Source organism: Athene cunicularia, assembly GCF_003259725.1.
Source record: "Athene cunicularia isolate RWA chromosome 3 unlocalized genomic scaffold, athCun1 chr3_part1, whole genome shotgun sequence".
NCBI classification, from domain to species: domain Eukaryota; kingdom Metazoa; phylum Chordata; class Aves; order Strigiformes; family Strigidae; genus Athene; species Athene cunicularia.
Window position 1 is genome coordinate 88982608 of NW_020799097.1, and position 15940 is coordinate 88998547.

Sequence of the window (15940 nt, forward strand, 5' to 3'; positions counted from 1 at the left end):
ATCAGCACAGAGCTCTCGCTCGTAAAACCGAGACAAATCCACAAGTTGCCTTTACCTCTAGCAACATCTGTCAAGGTGGATAAAGGTTTGCTCCCACTCACCCTCCCTCCCAGCTAGCTATGGGGAGATGTAGTGATGGTTGCTGCAACCATCCTTGCCCACATCTGAGAGTACTTGAATGTTCTTCTATGGTTGTCCTCTTCTCTTTCACTGTGGAGAACAGGCTGTGCAGAAACACCTCGAGTTCACTGGCACTCGCACGCAGTGGAGCCAGAACACATGGTGCAGGAGTACCTTCATCCTCAGCACAGCTTTCTGCAGCAGGCTAACTTTGACAGAGGTTTCCCATACAAAGACTGAGCTAGCTCAACCTTGCTTGGTGTAAAAAAATCTTGCAATATCACTGTATATCCCAGTGTCCAAGCATGTAGCTCTAAGATTGAGGCTGGGCCAGAAGAAACCTTTTTTTTTTTTTTTCCTCAAATCATAATAGCTCAGGAATGTCTGCTTAGCTGAAAAATATTCAGCTATCTACAAATAAGATATTAAATTAAAACAAATGTAAAAGGGGAGCGAAAAATACTGATTGACTATCCTAGAACAGTACTGTGGTGTGATATTGCTGGGATTTTACTTATATATATTATAGCTTATCATTCCTGACATTTCAGTAAGATGAAAATAACCCAAAGTCAAATCATGGAACTGGCACTGAGAGCATTAACAGATAAAACAGGTGTTAAAGGTGCTGAAGAAAAGCTGTGTAACATGAGCTCTGTATTCAGCTCACTTAGCACACTGAAATGTAGGAATGTGGAGACTGATCTATAAAGCAAATTCAGAAAAAGTGCCCTTTACTTTGCCTGTGCTGTGCTACAAAAATCTTCTTCTCACAGACATGTTTTCTGAAAAATTGTATATCTTAAATAAGAACACTAGAATGTATCCTCATTCTTGTTTTCTTGCATAACTGAGATTTGGATACTGAAAAAAAAAAAAAAAAAAAAAAAAAAAAGTTGCAGAGATATTAGTCTTCCCTATATATTTATTTCTGATCTGCCTTGATATAATCTGGAGAGTGTGCACATTGCAGTCAGAGGTAAAAGCAACTCATGTAGACATCTGTGAGCTAAATTTTAATGAGAAAAACACTTCATCTGCAGGGAAGGGGGGAAAAACGGTGCCTTTGCACAAATAGAATCATTAGCAACATAGAAGATCATTTCAGTGTAACTAATGCAACTGCAGGGAAGTTACGCCAGTTTTTATTAGCAATGAATTCTCCCTAATTTTCCAGTAAATTATTATTTCTGCAGCCAATTGCAACAAATTAGGGAAGTTACATATTTGGTACTTGAAAAATTAGGAATGTTCAAACTATATGCTTCCTTGTTTAACAAGTCTGATGTAGCTCCTCTGATGCCACCCAAGCACTGCGTCAAACCACACACTGCTGCCTGGAAATGGCATTCGTTGCCTGATAGTGCTCCTGCAGAACCAGGAATTTCTAAAGTCTAAACTTTGATTCCTGCACTAGCTTTTCCTCTCAGAGGGCTTTGAAACATCCTTTTCTTGTTTCCTTATGTGGAAAATAGTAGCCTTCCTCATTGTTCTGTGTTGATAAGTGTTTCTAAGAGATTAAATGTCTTCTCTCAAAAATGCTGTCCATCACTTATCTTCATCATTCAAGATTTTCTCCCCATGGGGCTGAACAGTCCATGTTCTTCTGACTCCTCCCTGTGTGACACATCCTCTCACTGACTTTCAAGCAAAATTTCATATGAAACTTAAAAAATGCTATGAGAATATCTGTAAGTATCTTAAATAGCCCTACCTCACATTTACTCATCTTCTATTTCACAAACATGTATTCCATTAAGTGAGTATGCCACTAGTGTGAAGGAAGCAGTTTGGGCCCTGGCCCTGATCCTGTGCTGACTGAATCAATGACAAGTTGACTGTTGCTTGCAATGCAGCATGTATATGATATGACATCCAGTATTTCCACCCCAGTGTCCCTGCAAAAGGGATGATGTTGCACCTGGTGGTTTTCCAGAGAGCTCTGTAAGGCCAAGAATAACTTGTATCTTTTTACACTTCTTTCCAGGCTCTCTCTGTGCTACTAGGACTTCTTGGAAATGTGTGTGACAGTCCTGTTAGGAGCTGTCAGGTCCAGCTTATCATACACTGTTGTGATGTGAAGACCCTTACAGACCATACTCGTTTTGGGACTATAAGCATTTTCTTGGGATAAATCAGTTCTCTTCTGTTTCTCTGGTTATTTCAGGACAGGATCCAGAGGCAAGAGTATCAACCTAAGAGGAGATCTCCTACTAGCCATGCAGCTTTTTCAGGCTTTCAGGGACATAGCATGTTCTTATCTTGGCTACTTAATGGCAGAGCTGGTACCATCACTAACCTGCCCTGCTTTGTGCCTGAGAGCAGAATAGTAAGTTCACTGGTAGGCATTCAGCCAGCTACCGCAGATGACCTTGTATTAACCTAATGGTGGCTACATAAGCAGATTCTGAATTGCTGGAAAACAGCACAGACAATTGTACTTTCAAGAATGTGGAACATCATTTGTAATCTCTGGGCTCTTCTGGCAGAGCCCATGAGCAGTCTGTGGGACCTCTGATTCCCTTGAGACATGTGTTAGACTCCAGAAACCTCTGCCATGATATTCTGAACAGGCAAAGATAGTACTTCTTTACTCTGAAAATAAAAGCATGACTTTAATCTGAAGTTACATGGATCTCAGTTACTGGGGTAGGATCACCACAGGCCATAAAGCAAGCCTTACTTTTTATGTAAATGTAAAGATGAGAAGGGTGACTCAGGAGGCTGTTTTCTTCTTTTATCTGTCTGTGTATTTGTTTGTTTACATTAATGGTGCTACTAGCAATAAACAAGTAGGCTCTGAATTAACATCACTAAAGTGGAGAGGAGCTTTGGCTCAGGCCCACTGAAAAGAGGTTTACACAGTGTAGCACAGATATTCCCAGAGGGCAGTGCTAGAGTTACCTATCTAGTGCTTCTTAATTTCCATGTTCAGTAGTTCACAGAAAGGCAATGGCAATACAGAATTTAACTTGAAGATGGGAATCTTTTCACTCCCAAGAACGTAGAGATGGGGTACTTCAAGTAAGATTATAATCTGTTGAGGCTGTGTAAGGAAATTCTGGAAGAAATTTCTATCTCTTTGTTAGATTATGTGCACTTGGTGAGGTTGTTACATTCATAACTGTACTCATTGACATGTACTACTATGAGTATAAATTGTGACCTGAGGGGGCTACAACTCTAATAGCTGAAAGTCAGCCCAAAGTAAGTATACACTGAATCTTATTTGATTAACCCAGTATATAAACCTAAATTAACTACAAGCAAACAAGTAGATTTATTCTGGATTCCCTAACATTACTAAAGCCAAAACCTGACCTGCATATAAAAATAGCTGACACTAAGCGTACATTTAAATATATAGCATAGGTAGTATAATTATACATGTCTGTAAACATAATTTTATAGACTAAATATTGCATTCATATTTTTCCTATCTTAAAAATACATGCCATCATCAGAAAGGTTTAATCACTTGGTGAATGCAGAATACTGAGTGTCTGATGCTCTCAAGGGTTTAAACTAATTCTGTAGCATATCAGTTTTCATTGTTTCTTAATAGATGAAGTGTTGTTTGTGTCAGAGACCTGTAATGTCTTCGGTTCATGTAATCACCCCTAAGAAGAGCTACCCTTGAAGCCTGCTGAGATATTTTAAAGGCAGAATGCAACTACAGCTGAGCAATGTCGCATGACCAAAATACATTGTGGAAACTGTGGTAAATAATAAGTCTCTTTCACTTCCTGTATTGCAGGAAATCTTAAAGAAACAATTTGAGTGCTTTAGGAAGACTGTGCTTTGGGAGTTTTAAGTAGTCTCCTGTGAAGACTGATTTTGATTTGGAACCTTGGTAGTTCCTCCTTTTGGCAGAGGAGTTATTTGATATAACTCACTATATCAGTAACACATTATTGATAAACTGGAGGGATGGGAGAATTATGTTGTTGTTAGATTCGGGTGGAATATTTTCTCACATACTGCAAACATTAAGAACTTATTAAATTTTAAAACATACTCGATTCAAAGGTACCTACATTTTTTTTTCCAAAATGTATTTCTTAAAGACTGATTTAGGTGCTTTTTTGTCTCTTGAGGCTGAAGGGGGTTTATTGTCACTATCTATTTACATTATGAAATTGGAATCATCTGATATGTATTCAAAAATGTATTCTGAGACATCTTATTCTGATGACTTTAAACATATGCAATGGAAAAATAATCACTGTTTAAAGTTTATCTTTTTCTTTCATATTCATTATCTCATATTTAATAGAAGAGGAAAACAGGACGTTGTGGTTCTGAAAGGAAACAAATGGACTTCAGGAAATTGCAACAGATTCACCAGTTGGCCAGAGGAGGGAGCAATGCAGCCTTTCTGACTGGTTAGATCAATGTTTCAGCCTAAAATGAAATGTAATAGCTATTTTGGCAATCTACTTTTGTGCCATTAAACCTTGATTAATCCATTAATAAGAACAATAGATTATATTTTACTCTGCTTTAAATGAAGACAACCTTTATGAATTCAGTAGGGATAAATAGGTATTAAAGGTAATAAAAGTGGGGAACACCCAAGCTCATAGCTAAAAATTTGATAGTGCATCAGGGAGTGATGACTCTCCCTGTGTTGAAGCAAAGCTTAAGAAACAAATCTGCATGCTGTAGGAGCTTTATGTATTGTGGGTTGTAAATAGTACACCAAGAACATTAGTGAGATTTAAAATCAGGCACAAGTACAAAGCAGAAAGAACACAGCCTTTTCTTCAGTTGTGTCTTAGCTTCCAGGCAACATAAAGATAATGAGCGAGTTCTGTGAGTATCTATATAGCCAAGGGAGTAATATTGGTATAGCAATGAGAGAAAAGGTTTTAAACTGCTAATCTATTCCTGTTTCTTAATGGGTAAAAAGGAATACTAGTGGATCAAAACTACCATATAATCAACTTTGTGTTTATGTCAGAATTCAGTATTGCCTATTAACACTGCTGCTATTTGATCATAATTAATAATAGGAAGGACAAAATTGCATTATGCAAAATGGAGGAAATATTACGACTGTGGAAGGAAGGAAGGAGCTGGGTGGTGGTAGGATAAAAGAAAATGAAAAACAGAACCGGGGAGGGGAAGAGCATTGATCTTCCAAAGTAATTAAATGTTATCTACTATTTTAGTATTTCCTTGGCTGTCATTCCATATATCTTTAAAGATTTAGAAAACAGAGGATATCATATATTTCTTGTTACCTACACATATTAATATCTTTGCCTATAGAAACTGGGACTATGATAAAGCAGTTTTCCTGTTGCTAACTACTTCGGGCTCCAAGAAGTCGCTTTGGTTGCTAGCTACAGTCAGTGTTGTCTGTTCAGGAGCAGAAAAAGTAGCAGAGTTCTTTCTTCCACATCTTGTAGGTGTATGTTTGAAGTAGGTTGGCTACTGCTAGAGTAAGATCCTTCATTTTCTTCTGAAGACATATGCCTAAGTGACACCAATATAAAAGTATTGCAGAATCGATAGGCTTGCTGAGAAATGACATGTGCATAGCTAGGCTCAAGAGTTAACATCACTGATGGAAGTTTGACAGGGACAATACTGGTTTGAGGGTCCTACTTCCAAAGCAGCCCTAACCCCATTGGATGCTCTCTTGTGCTTTAATGTTTCAGTACTGTGGTCTCTGTATGGGCTGTTCTGCAGCTTCAGAGCCACCTCATTTACCTTCCTTTGTTTGTTTCAGACTGACACTCTTGTCATCGCAGAGGTCCCTCTCCTCCTTGACATTTCACCCTGTCACTCATTCCAAAAAGCCGAGCCTGTGGCTAGCACAGGGACAGTTAGCAGAGCCACTCCCAGGAGACTGCTGCTACTTTAGCCACTTACTAGCTGTATGGCTCTGGTCAGATTTCTGATGATGGCCCCCACACTAGCAGAAGCAACAGTATACTGATGTGCTGAAATGCTGTTATGAAAGAGTACAGAAGACATAATGCTGACGATAGCTTGGGCCGATGAACTGTGTTGATTTAGGTAAATCTGTATGTCTTTTAGCAAGGCCCCACTCCAAAGAAAACAGTTTGACTTGTTCTTTCTTATGGTGACAGAATTTCACCTTAAATGGTAAAGGGCAAGTGTGTATTTTTAGACCCACTTTCCTCCCTTGTAAGTGTGCTCTAGGGGTATTTGAACTGATCACTTAATATAATTGTCTCTGGTCTGACATGAGGGAAGGTGGGGTGGAAGAATAATGGTCACATCTGAAGGTGGTAAAATATACATCACTGTATTTCAGAAAAACTCAACCAGTTTCACCGTAGGAGGACTAACTGTAATGCACAAAGAGAAGCTTGTCTTGCTACATTAGTATTCAATCTCATAGCTCTTTAGGCTTAATTTCAAAGTGTTTATTTGCATCATTGCTGAAATACTGCTTCCTCTCTAATCTAATAACTAATGCAATTGCTTAAGCTTATGCCGCCTGTTTTCTCAGTAGCCTCTGGTCACGCTGTTTTCCGCATCTGTGAAGCATTGTTAGAGCAAATGAAGAAGTGTCAACTGTTATCATCAATAAGGCTAATGAAATGCAGAGCACATTTGCATATCCAGGTATTTCACCAATCTCCACAGCACACAGCGGGCCATATACAAGCAAGTACAGCTTCTAGTAGCTGAGATATCCAAGGAAGTCTGTTTTCTGGTGTAAACACAGTTATATTTATACACCAAGCATGAGCTGATTGTAAGCAGAGCACAGGTGGATGTAGATTGTTCTAGCAGCAGATCTTGCATGCATTTAAAATGCGGTAGGTCTGTAAAAGTTGGCATTAAGTATATATGGCCAATATAAGGGCACTGGTAGCAAGAAAAACCACTGGTGAAAGAAATGATGAATCAGCCCTTTCCTAACCCTTCACCCAATTTAATTTATACAATCTGCCATGGTCTCAGCTTTAAGCCTGGATTAAAGCCCCAGATTCAGTGCTGGGATAAACTGAATTCCACGGGAGTTGTGCCCATTCACACAAAGACAGAGTTTGTTCCTGTGGAATAATGATGTGCCTTTCTGCCGAAAATTTTACCACTTGAATGCCAAGTGCAGTCCAGAGACGCTTAGTATTCCTGCTTCACTCAGTATAAAACTGGCACCTCCAAAAGCTCCTCTGCTCTGGCCAGTTTGGTATGTCATTGCAGGCTTTCAAAATCAGGGCTGGCTTCAGCATTTTGCCTGGATCATTTCCCAGTCATATAGTGCTCCCCAGCAGATGGCTACATCCGTCTCTGCTGCAGCAACTTCTTTCCTTCCATAAGTGAAGCTAGCAGGGTTGTAACCATCCTGTGCGTATATCGCTGGAGGTGCTGACATCAGTGGGAGCCTACACAGCTGTACGGCTCTGCCTGCATCAGTGAGAGCTAGTGAGGATCAGGGATTAATTAATAGCAGGTGATCAGTAGCACCAACACTGAGACTCAATCTATTGGAACGATTTAGCTTTGGATGGTTTTATTTAATTTTTTACAAGCTTTTCTCACTCAGCCAAGCCCATTACCTCCTACATTCTTCCCTCTTTGGCCTCAATTTCACGGGTTCAGTTTGCATGTTTGTTCTGCCTAAGCAGGACAGCTGCATCCAGTGCATTTTTGCCTATTCAGGGCTTTTCTTCTTTTCAGTTCAAGCTTTTTCTCCTTCATTTGGCAAGTCATTTCAGGGAAGCATAGATAGATGTAAGGGTGTGTTTTCTTCTTTATTTTATGTACCTGACAGAGCACTTATATAATTTTTGAACATTGACTTGTTCACTGATCCTACAGAAGGTAACTGCACCTGACATTTTATATTTCCCTGCTAGCTGGGTTTCCGGAAAAACTTTCGAGAGCATTAACATGCAAATGACAGGAGCAATCCCTGTGGTTCTTTTCCCCTTCAGATCTCTGCAGTGAAAGAACATCCTGCGCTGCTTTGTTTTTCAGGTTGATGGCTTCCTGACGCTTCTCTTTGGCCTGGCTAGCATTAATACCCTTACAGTAATCAGTGTGACTCGCTACATCAAGGGTTGCCATCCTGAGAGAGGTAAGGAATAAAGGCAAGTCCAGTTCTGCCTTCAATGAACCTTGTGCAAATCTGTATTTCTTTCAGTCACAGGCTGTATCAAGTACAAATTAGATGCATTTGGAAACCAGAACATAACAGTCATTTACATTACAAACATGTTTGCATAGAATCCTTCGGGGTTAACTCCAGTAAAAGCCGAATTATTACTGGTACACTTTGGTCACCATGGGTTAAATTCACTCTCATGCCAAAGATATCACAGGTCCTGCTGGCCCTCTGTATTCTTCAAAATGCGACTTAAATGACTCCTAAATGATGCATACGTCGTTGTCTGGATCGCACTGTAAGTAATGAATTTCATCTTCTATGAGAAGGTATTTGGGAAGTTTCCAGTTGTTGATAAGATCCTTGGTTTGGAAGGCTGCCCTGCATACAAACATTTTCAATCTTCAGGTTGTTTTGCCAGGGTTTGCACACAGAAGGCATCATGGACTGCTTTAGATGGCAGTGGGAGCATTCCATCTGCACATCTTGCCTCCAGCTTTTGTAGCACTGCGCATCCTGCCATCCCCACATGCCTCTCCATCCTCCTCTCAGTGGACAGTTTCACAGCACAGGACATGAAAATTACTTATGTAGTCTCTCTTCTTTACACCTACCACTTCCATTCCTTCCTAAATTCCTTCCTCCACCTTTCACCCATCCTTAGATAATGTATTACCAATTTTCAAGCCTTTGTTATGACTGGCTTGCACCATCTTTCAGGCAGGAACCTATTATATTAATGTCCATAGGTAAAGCATGCAGAAATGCACTGGATACATCATAGGAGTTTTTCTCTCTAATAGCATGAGTAGTATTAGCTGTGAAAAGAACTTCTGCAGAGTGGTCTTTTTTCCACAGAAAGTTCTTCTGAAGTTTGTTGTAATGACAGCTTGTTAATTTTCAACACAAACTGCTGTTGGAGCTGCTAGAATTTGTCTGAGATGTATTCTACATCTATATCTTATATCCATTGCATATTATGAAATCATATGTAAAACCCATGGTTCTCTTTTGAAAGTTGTATCACACATTCATCTGAGGGTGTGCATAATTTATGTTCGCCTCTAGAAGAAACCTGAGCAAGGACTCAGTATAACTTTACAGAAATGTTGAGGACCAGAAATTGGTGTAAATGAAGAAATAACCACAATGCATAGCAATAGCAGAACAAATTAAATATTTTTTATTGAATGGCTAATGTAGTTTGAGCATCTAATGTATTTTCTACTTTTTAACAAGGAAAACTTTGAAGTGATCAAGCAAATCCTCTGAATTTAGACTTACCTTGTTTGTTTATATGTAAAACAACATATAACTGTTTCCGGCTTTTTACAAAATTGCCAAACCTAAGTCTAATGTAGAATTTACTAATTCTGCAGTGCTCAGCAAACACATTGTCTCCTGTTTAAAAGTCATTATTTCCACTGTTCACGAATGGCCTTGAACACAAGACTGAGAGATGTTTTCAAATTTAAGCCTTTCTTATGAATATGCATTGTTTTGTCTTAGTATTTTTTTTTAAATAGCTGTATTTTCCTTATTAACTGTTGGTATAAGAGTGCAGTTAAATTTCAGAGATACGTTTGCCTCTCTAGATACTATTTTCGAACTAAACTATGCCATTGCAGGTCACTGCATCAGCAACAGCAGTATGACGGTGGCGCTGGTTCTCATTTGGATAGCAGCTTTCTTCTGGTCAGCAGCTCCATTACTTGGCTGGGGCAGTTATACAGGTAACAGGTATCTTTCAGTTGTACTTATTTGGCACCTCTCCACTTAACTGAACAAAGATACTTACCTTTCTTTCTTGCTGTTTGTGATAAAACAGACCTATTATCAGTGGAACTGAGAAAATCATTCATCACACATGACGTATGCTCAGAGCGTTGCCTGCTTTGATATCACCTATAAAGAGATTTTTTTTTTAAGATATCACAGGAGAGACTTGAACCAAGTGCATATTACCTATGAAAAAAAAGAGAGGCCAGAAATATTTGGCATGGTTAAGCAATGAGATAAAGGAAACTATCAAAAGACATCCTTCAAAAACTGTCAAGATTAGGAAGCTAGAAAAGAACACAAGTTCCAGCCAGTTAAACTTGAAACTATAAGACAAGCCAGAAAGATTTGGTGAAACAGTTTGCTGAAAATATTAAAACTAACATAGCAGAAGAAAAAGTTACCAGAAAGTCTGTCAGTCCAAGAAGTGATTAAGGTGCAAGATAAGGCCATAGCAAAAAAGGGAGGGGGGAAAGGAAAAATTTTGAATGGTGAACACTACAGTAATTCAATGGCTTAGGGATATTCCCACACCAGAAAATTTTTTCATGGGAAAAAGTTGGAGAAATTGTCTCAAATTAAGTCTCCAAAAATTCAGCAAAACAAATCTCTAGGAACAAATGGTAATGATACAGGAGTCCTAGCAACTGAAATCATGTGACTTAAGTTGTCCAGCATTTATCTGCTTGGATCTTGCAGGCATCTGTATCCTCTGAGAAATCATGAGACCTATGAAGACTTATTAAAGCACCTATGTGAATATATCCTCTTACTTATTAAATACATGCTTTGAGGTATCTCTGGACCCTTGAAGTATGGGTGTGAGAAAAGTATCCATTTCGATGATTGGCAAAATCTTTTATCCTTCCCAAACCAAAACGGTACCAGGATATTAGGTTTGATGAACCTTTTGTTTGAGACAGAACCAAACTGTTTATTAGGCTGCTCTAATTTTATGTCATGTTTTTGCAAACTGGGTATGTCATAATCTTGGTAGGTCTGGACTGACCATTTCTGTGTATCTTCTGGTGTTTCCTTTTTACAATAATCTTACTAACTCTTCATTTGTAAAAGGATTTCTGATGTCCCTTTTTGTCTTTAAACTACAGCCAGTCACTTCTTGGTCATCACTGCCTTGGTCATCAAGGCCTCCAAGTGCTCCCATGGATCCTGTTTGCACTTTGGATTCAATTCCTTGACAGTGGCCTTCCAGACCACTTCTAGGAGCAGTTTTCCCTACTGAGAATCACAGTGGTCTCAGGTTCCTGGGCTATCTGACTCTAAACACAATTCCACTGAGGGCACCCATGGAGACGTGGAAGCCCAGCAATGGCAAGTGCGGCAGCAGGCAGCAGTGCAGGCAGCGGGAGCCGGCAGGCCACAACACATTATGCCTGGCTGACTCAGACCTCTCACTTACACACAGCAGTTGCAGGGGTATGCAGGACCCCTTTGATTTTTGGAAATACTGCTTGCCTATGTCCCTGCAGAGGGAGAAAACACAGCTCTGAATTCTGACTCACAGAAAATCTGCAGGATATTCTTTTCATGTCATCTGGAAGCTACTTTCATTTTTCAGTCAAAAGTTTTCACAAACCAGAAGCCTGGAATTAAGCCAAGTTTATGGTTTTCTTTTTGAATCTTGAGGTCTACTGATGAATAAAGCAAAGGGGGCAAAAATCTATTTCTCTTACTAAACACTCCACACAGCAACACCTAGAGCTTTTGGTGATAAAAATATTGAGCTCTTTTTGATGAGAACCATAAAAGAGATTTTAATCTTTTACTCCTTTAATTCATCCTGTCTAAACCTCCTATCACCGGTGAGGAATTAAGAGATTTTTTTTTCTTCAGAATTATCACTGAATGTCAGGGAGAGGTCTGTTGCTAAATCATGCAGGCTTCACCTGTATTGTGTCTCCAGGACTTGTTAATACTTGACTTGGCTCATGCTTCATTTATTTGTAATTCAATTTGCTGCCATAACTGTCAGAAAAAAATAGCTTTTTCCACTTAAAAAGAAAAATCAACAATTCAAAATCTATAGAAAACCTCTAATGCTATTGAACTCAAGTTTTCTATCAGGATACCTTTACAAACACATCAAAGGGTCTAAAGAAGTCAACTGTTATTAATAAAAGTATTTAAACAGAGACTGCACTTTATTCTCACTGCCTTTCCCTTAAGTATCTGAGCAGCTAGTGTCCGTTTGTAAATCCCACAAACTGCAGATCCCGCAATCTGCCTGATTTCATCTTAAGAGCCTGCAGCTCCTTCGTCGTTGCAGAAATGTATGCTTCCCATTTAGCAAAAGGTCTCATATCTTTCTAAGTATTTATATATTTCGTCTTCCCATAATCTTTATCATTAACTGTAGTAATTTGCTTTCATGGTTCTCAATACAGTAAAAATTTCATTGCCCTTTAGTTTCTATTAAAAAAACATTTTTATTTCCTAATTTGCTATGCAAGTAGTGGTAGTGACTTTTTACTTTTGGTATACTGTCTCTTTACAAGTGCTTATTATACTGTTACAGTGCTCACCTTAGGAAGTTACTATGTAGAAGATTATGACAAATAAGAGTAGATAACACTCAAGAATATCACACCTATTGAATTGTTTGTTTTTTTTTCCTAATAAAGTATCACAATTTCCTATCCTGAAGCAACAGTTAGTTAATTATGGATTTACACTGGAAATCTAAACTGGACAGAATTCTAATATGCTAAAACTTGTTACAGTCTAGCTGGTCTTGAAATATTGTTTATGTAGGAAATTAAGTCATGGCTTGTTAAATCAGAAAGATCAATCCATTCTTTAGTATTTAAAAGAAGAAAAATACGCATTTGAACTGATAAATTAATTACTCAAAAGCAGATAAATGTTCTAAAAATGCTAACCAACTTATTTTTGCTTTCCAGATCGCATGTATGGCACATGTGAGATAGACTGGGCAAAAGCCAACTTCTCTACAATCTACAAGGCCTACATTGTTTCCATTTTTATCTGCTGTTTTTTTCTGCCTGTCACAGTCATGGTCTTCTCATATGTGTCAATTATCAACACTGTCAAGCTAAGCCATGCATTAACAGGACTGGGTGATCCCACAGACAGACAGAGGAGAATAGAGCGGGACGTCACCAGAGTGAGTTTGGCTTTGATGTTGAGTGGGATTTATCTAAACGAAATCAATTTCTCCAAAACTTGCTCTCAACTAGAACAGAATAAAACCAATCAGTCACATTTCATTTCTCTATAATCTCTAGTGACAGAGTCTGAACTCAGTAAAGAACACGAGGTTTGTTTAAAACCCCTACCCCATCAGTTGGCCACACCACTGGTGCCACATCACATATGAAAAATAATCTAAACATAATAGGAGCGGGTTATACAGCACAAAACCAGAAGTTTGCTTTGGCAAATCTTTTTCAAAAGTTACGTTACTTCTGAGCATACACAGAAGTTACAGTTGAGATTTCAATTCACTTACCGTTGACTTAAGTCTACCCAAAATCATACAGGGAACTGTAGTTATTTTCATTCCATTGGATGAGGCATCGTTCAAGCACACCACCATGCCAAAACTCAATATATAACTTCTAGGTCTACCTGGCTCTATCAGAGTAAATCTTCTGCTTGCCTGTATTTTCCTGTGAGCCAGGACAATCTAAGTGTTTCCCTTCCATCCAAGTGCCCAAGCTACTATTCGCAAAGTATTGCTTCCCTAATGTCATCTTCCAGAATAGATTTAAGACTATTCTTCTTCTGTCTTTTAGGTTTCTATTGTCATCTGCACAGCCTTCATTATTGCATGGTCGCCATATGCTGTCATTTCTATATGGTCTGCCTATGGTCATCCTGTACCCAATCTTACCAGCATTCTTGCCAGTTTGTTTGCTAAATCTGCCAGCTTCTACAATCCCATTATCTACTTTGGAATGAGCTCCAAATTTCGGAGGGACATTTTCACCTTGTTCCATTGTGCCAAGGAAGTCAAGGACCCTGTAAAGCTCAAACGTTTCAAAAACCTCAAGTCAAAACAAGAGCCCTCTCAGAAAGAAGTGAAGTATGCAGAAGAAATGCACCCTGCACCAAGCCCTGATTCTGGGATGGGAAGTCCAACCAACACCCCACCTCCTGCAAACAGGGAAGTGTATTTTGGTATTCTCGAGACACCATCTAATAACCTGGATATTGAATGCGATAGACTGTAAGTTTTGTGGCCACTTAATACATTTCAGGAAGACCCTCTTCAGATCAGTGCTTGAGTGATTTCCTAATTCCCAGTCCATCTGTTTCTTTCTATAGCACTAATGACTATACAACTCAAGCAAATCAGACGGTAAAGTGATATTTTCCTTCTATGTAGGTACAAAATGCTACAAAGCACATTACAGTGTGGGCAGCACACCCAGTGCCAGGAACTTTCGACTTTCACATGCATGCAGGAAAAGGAAGACTGACCTGTGAAGAGCAGGTATTAGTTAGCAAAAATAACTAATAAATTCCTATCCAAATCTTATAAATTAGGAGATTACATTTCCTCTTCAACAGTCGCAGCCATAGAGGACCATTTTAGGTTGGTGGTGCTGCGCAGCCCAGGCTGTAGGAGAAGGTGAGCCCTGCCGAGATTGTTGAGGAGCTGCTGCAGCTCTGATGGTTGCGAGCCAGCAGGCAAAGAGGTGTGCTCCCTGCGGGGCACGGAGGCATGCCCAACGTGGGGGTCCCAGGCCCTCTGTGTGCGTGGCCGTGTGTCCGATCGCCTGTGCCTGACTCTGCATGTGTCTATGCGAGTTCCAGGAGTTGTAGCTCTTGGCATTTTGTGGTCACTATAGTCTGAACAGCGGCTTCATATTTTTCCTCATTGGCCTGACCTTCCTGGTGAGCAGAGCCTGTCTGTAGCACTCAGATTCAGGAAAGCTGGCCTTTAATTTTACTGATCTGTCTCCAAACTGGTTGTTTTTCTACCTGACAATTAAGGTGGAGCAAGAGATGTTCTACAGGCAATAAAACCAAAAATTACACTAAGGTTTTAAGAATACTGAATGGCATCAGAGCTATTTGCAAAATATAATCTAGCACTTCACTGCTGCTTCTAAAGAAAGTTTTTGTACCTGCTTATGGGTAAAGAGATGACTTTTAGGTAAACGTAACTAAGTAACAATTAAGGATAGTGATTTAAATAGCTAAACTGTAGTCTTAAATCAGTAGCAAGATTATCAGATGTTATAATATACATTATTTCACCAAGTTTATTTTACAGAACCAAAATGAGGAGGTATATCTTCATAATTCCTCACCTTGGAAATTAACTGCATACTCAGAGCGTTATGTAAAAATGTTTCTGTATTAGCTGTGGAAACTGTGGGTTCATTTAGTGCCATTTACAAGTTAAACAAGGAGGAAAAAAAAGAAGAAAAAACACCAACAACATTGGTTGCTAACCTCACTGCTATTTATGACTTTTTGGAATTGCACTGTCTGGGTATGCTAAAATGTAGTTGTTTTGCAAAAGTATGCTTTTCCAGATGTGTTTCTTGGGAAAGTTACAGAGAGAACCGGCTTTCATTTCCCCCATTGCTCTGTTTGTTTTGAGAAATTCACCTGTGTTTTGAAGTTAAAAACAAATAAACATTATAAGCAACAGTGAGGAACTGTGTTTTCTTTCATGGCCACAGATCTAAACTACAAGAGTATTCATTTTTGTGGAAAATTTTGAGGTATTGGTGCTATTTCATTACCATAAATAATTAAAAGCAAATAAGTAAACAGTTTGATTCTAGATAAAAGTGCATACCGTAGCTGCAGAAATAGATTAAATCGTTTAGGGCAAAGTCCTTTCACAGCTGAATGAAGCCAGGCTGGCCTAGCCCAAGTCAGTGCACAGTTTTGAAAGCTTCTAGGTTAGCTCAAAATTCACCTTGGTAACCTTGCTGGACTGAGCCTTCT

The 15940-nt window shown here is 39.1% G+C and overlaps 1 protein-coding gene across 2 annotated transcripts in view; it reads left to right on the forward strand.

Annotated features, from left to right (window-relative positions):
- LOC113478348 (visual pigment-like receptor peropsin) overlaps window positions 1–15637 on the forward strand; it is a 33424-nt gene extending 17787 nt beyond the window's left edge. The window contains exons 3-6 of one of the 2 annotated variants that reach the window (XM_026845489.1): window positions 8086–8185; window positions 9841–9945; window positions 13024–13136; window positions 13768–15637. In XM_026845489.1, coding sequence (XP_026701290.1) covers window positions 8086–8185; window positions 9841–9945; window positions 13024–13136; window positions 13768–14205 — 756 coding nt within the window. In that variant the 3' untranslated portion in view covers window positions 14206–15637. Of the gene's footprint in view, window positions 1–8085; window positions 8186–9840; window positions 9946–12912; window positions 13137–13767 lie in introns of both variants that reach the window. The other variant, XM_026845488.1, reaches the window with a different exon arrangement.
- Window positions 15638–15940: the final 303 nt, after the last annotated feature.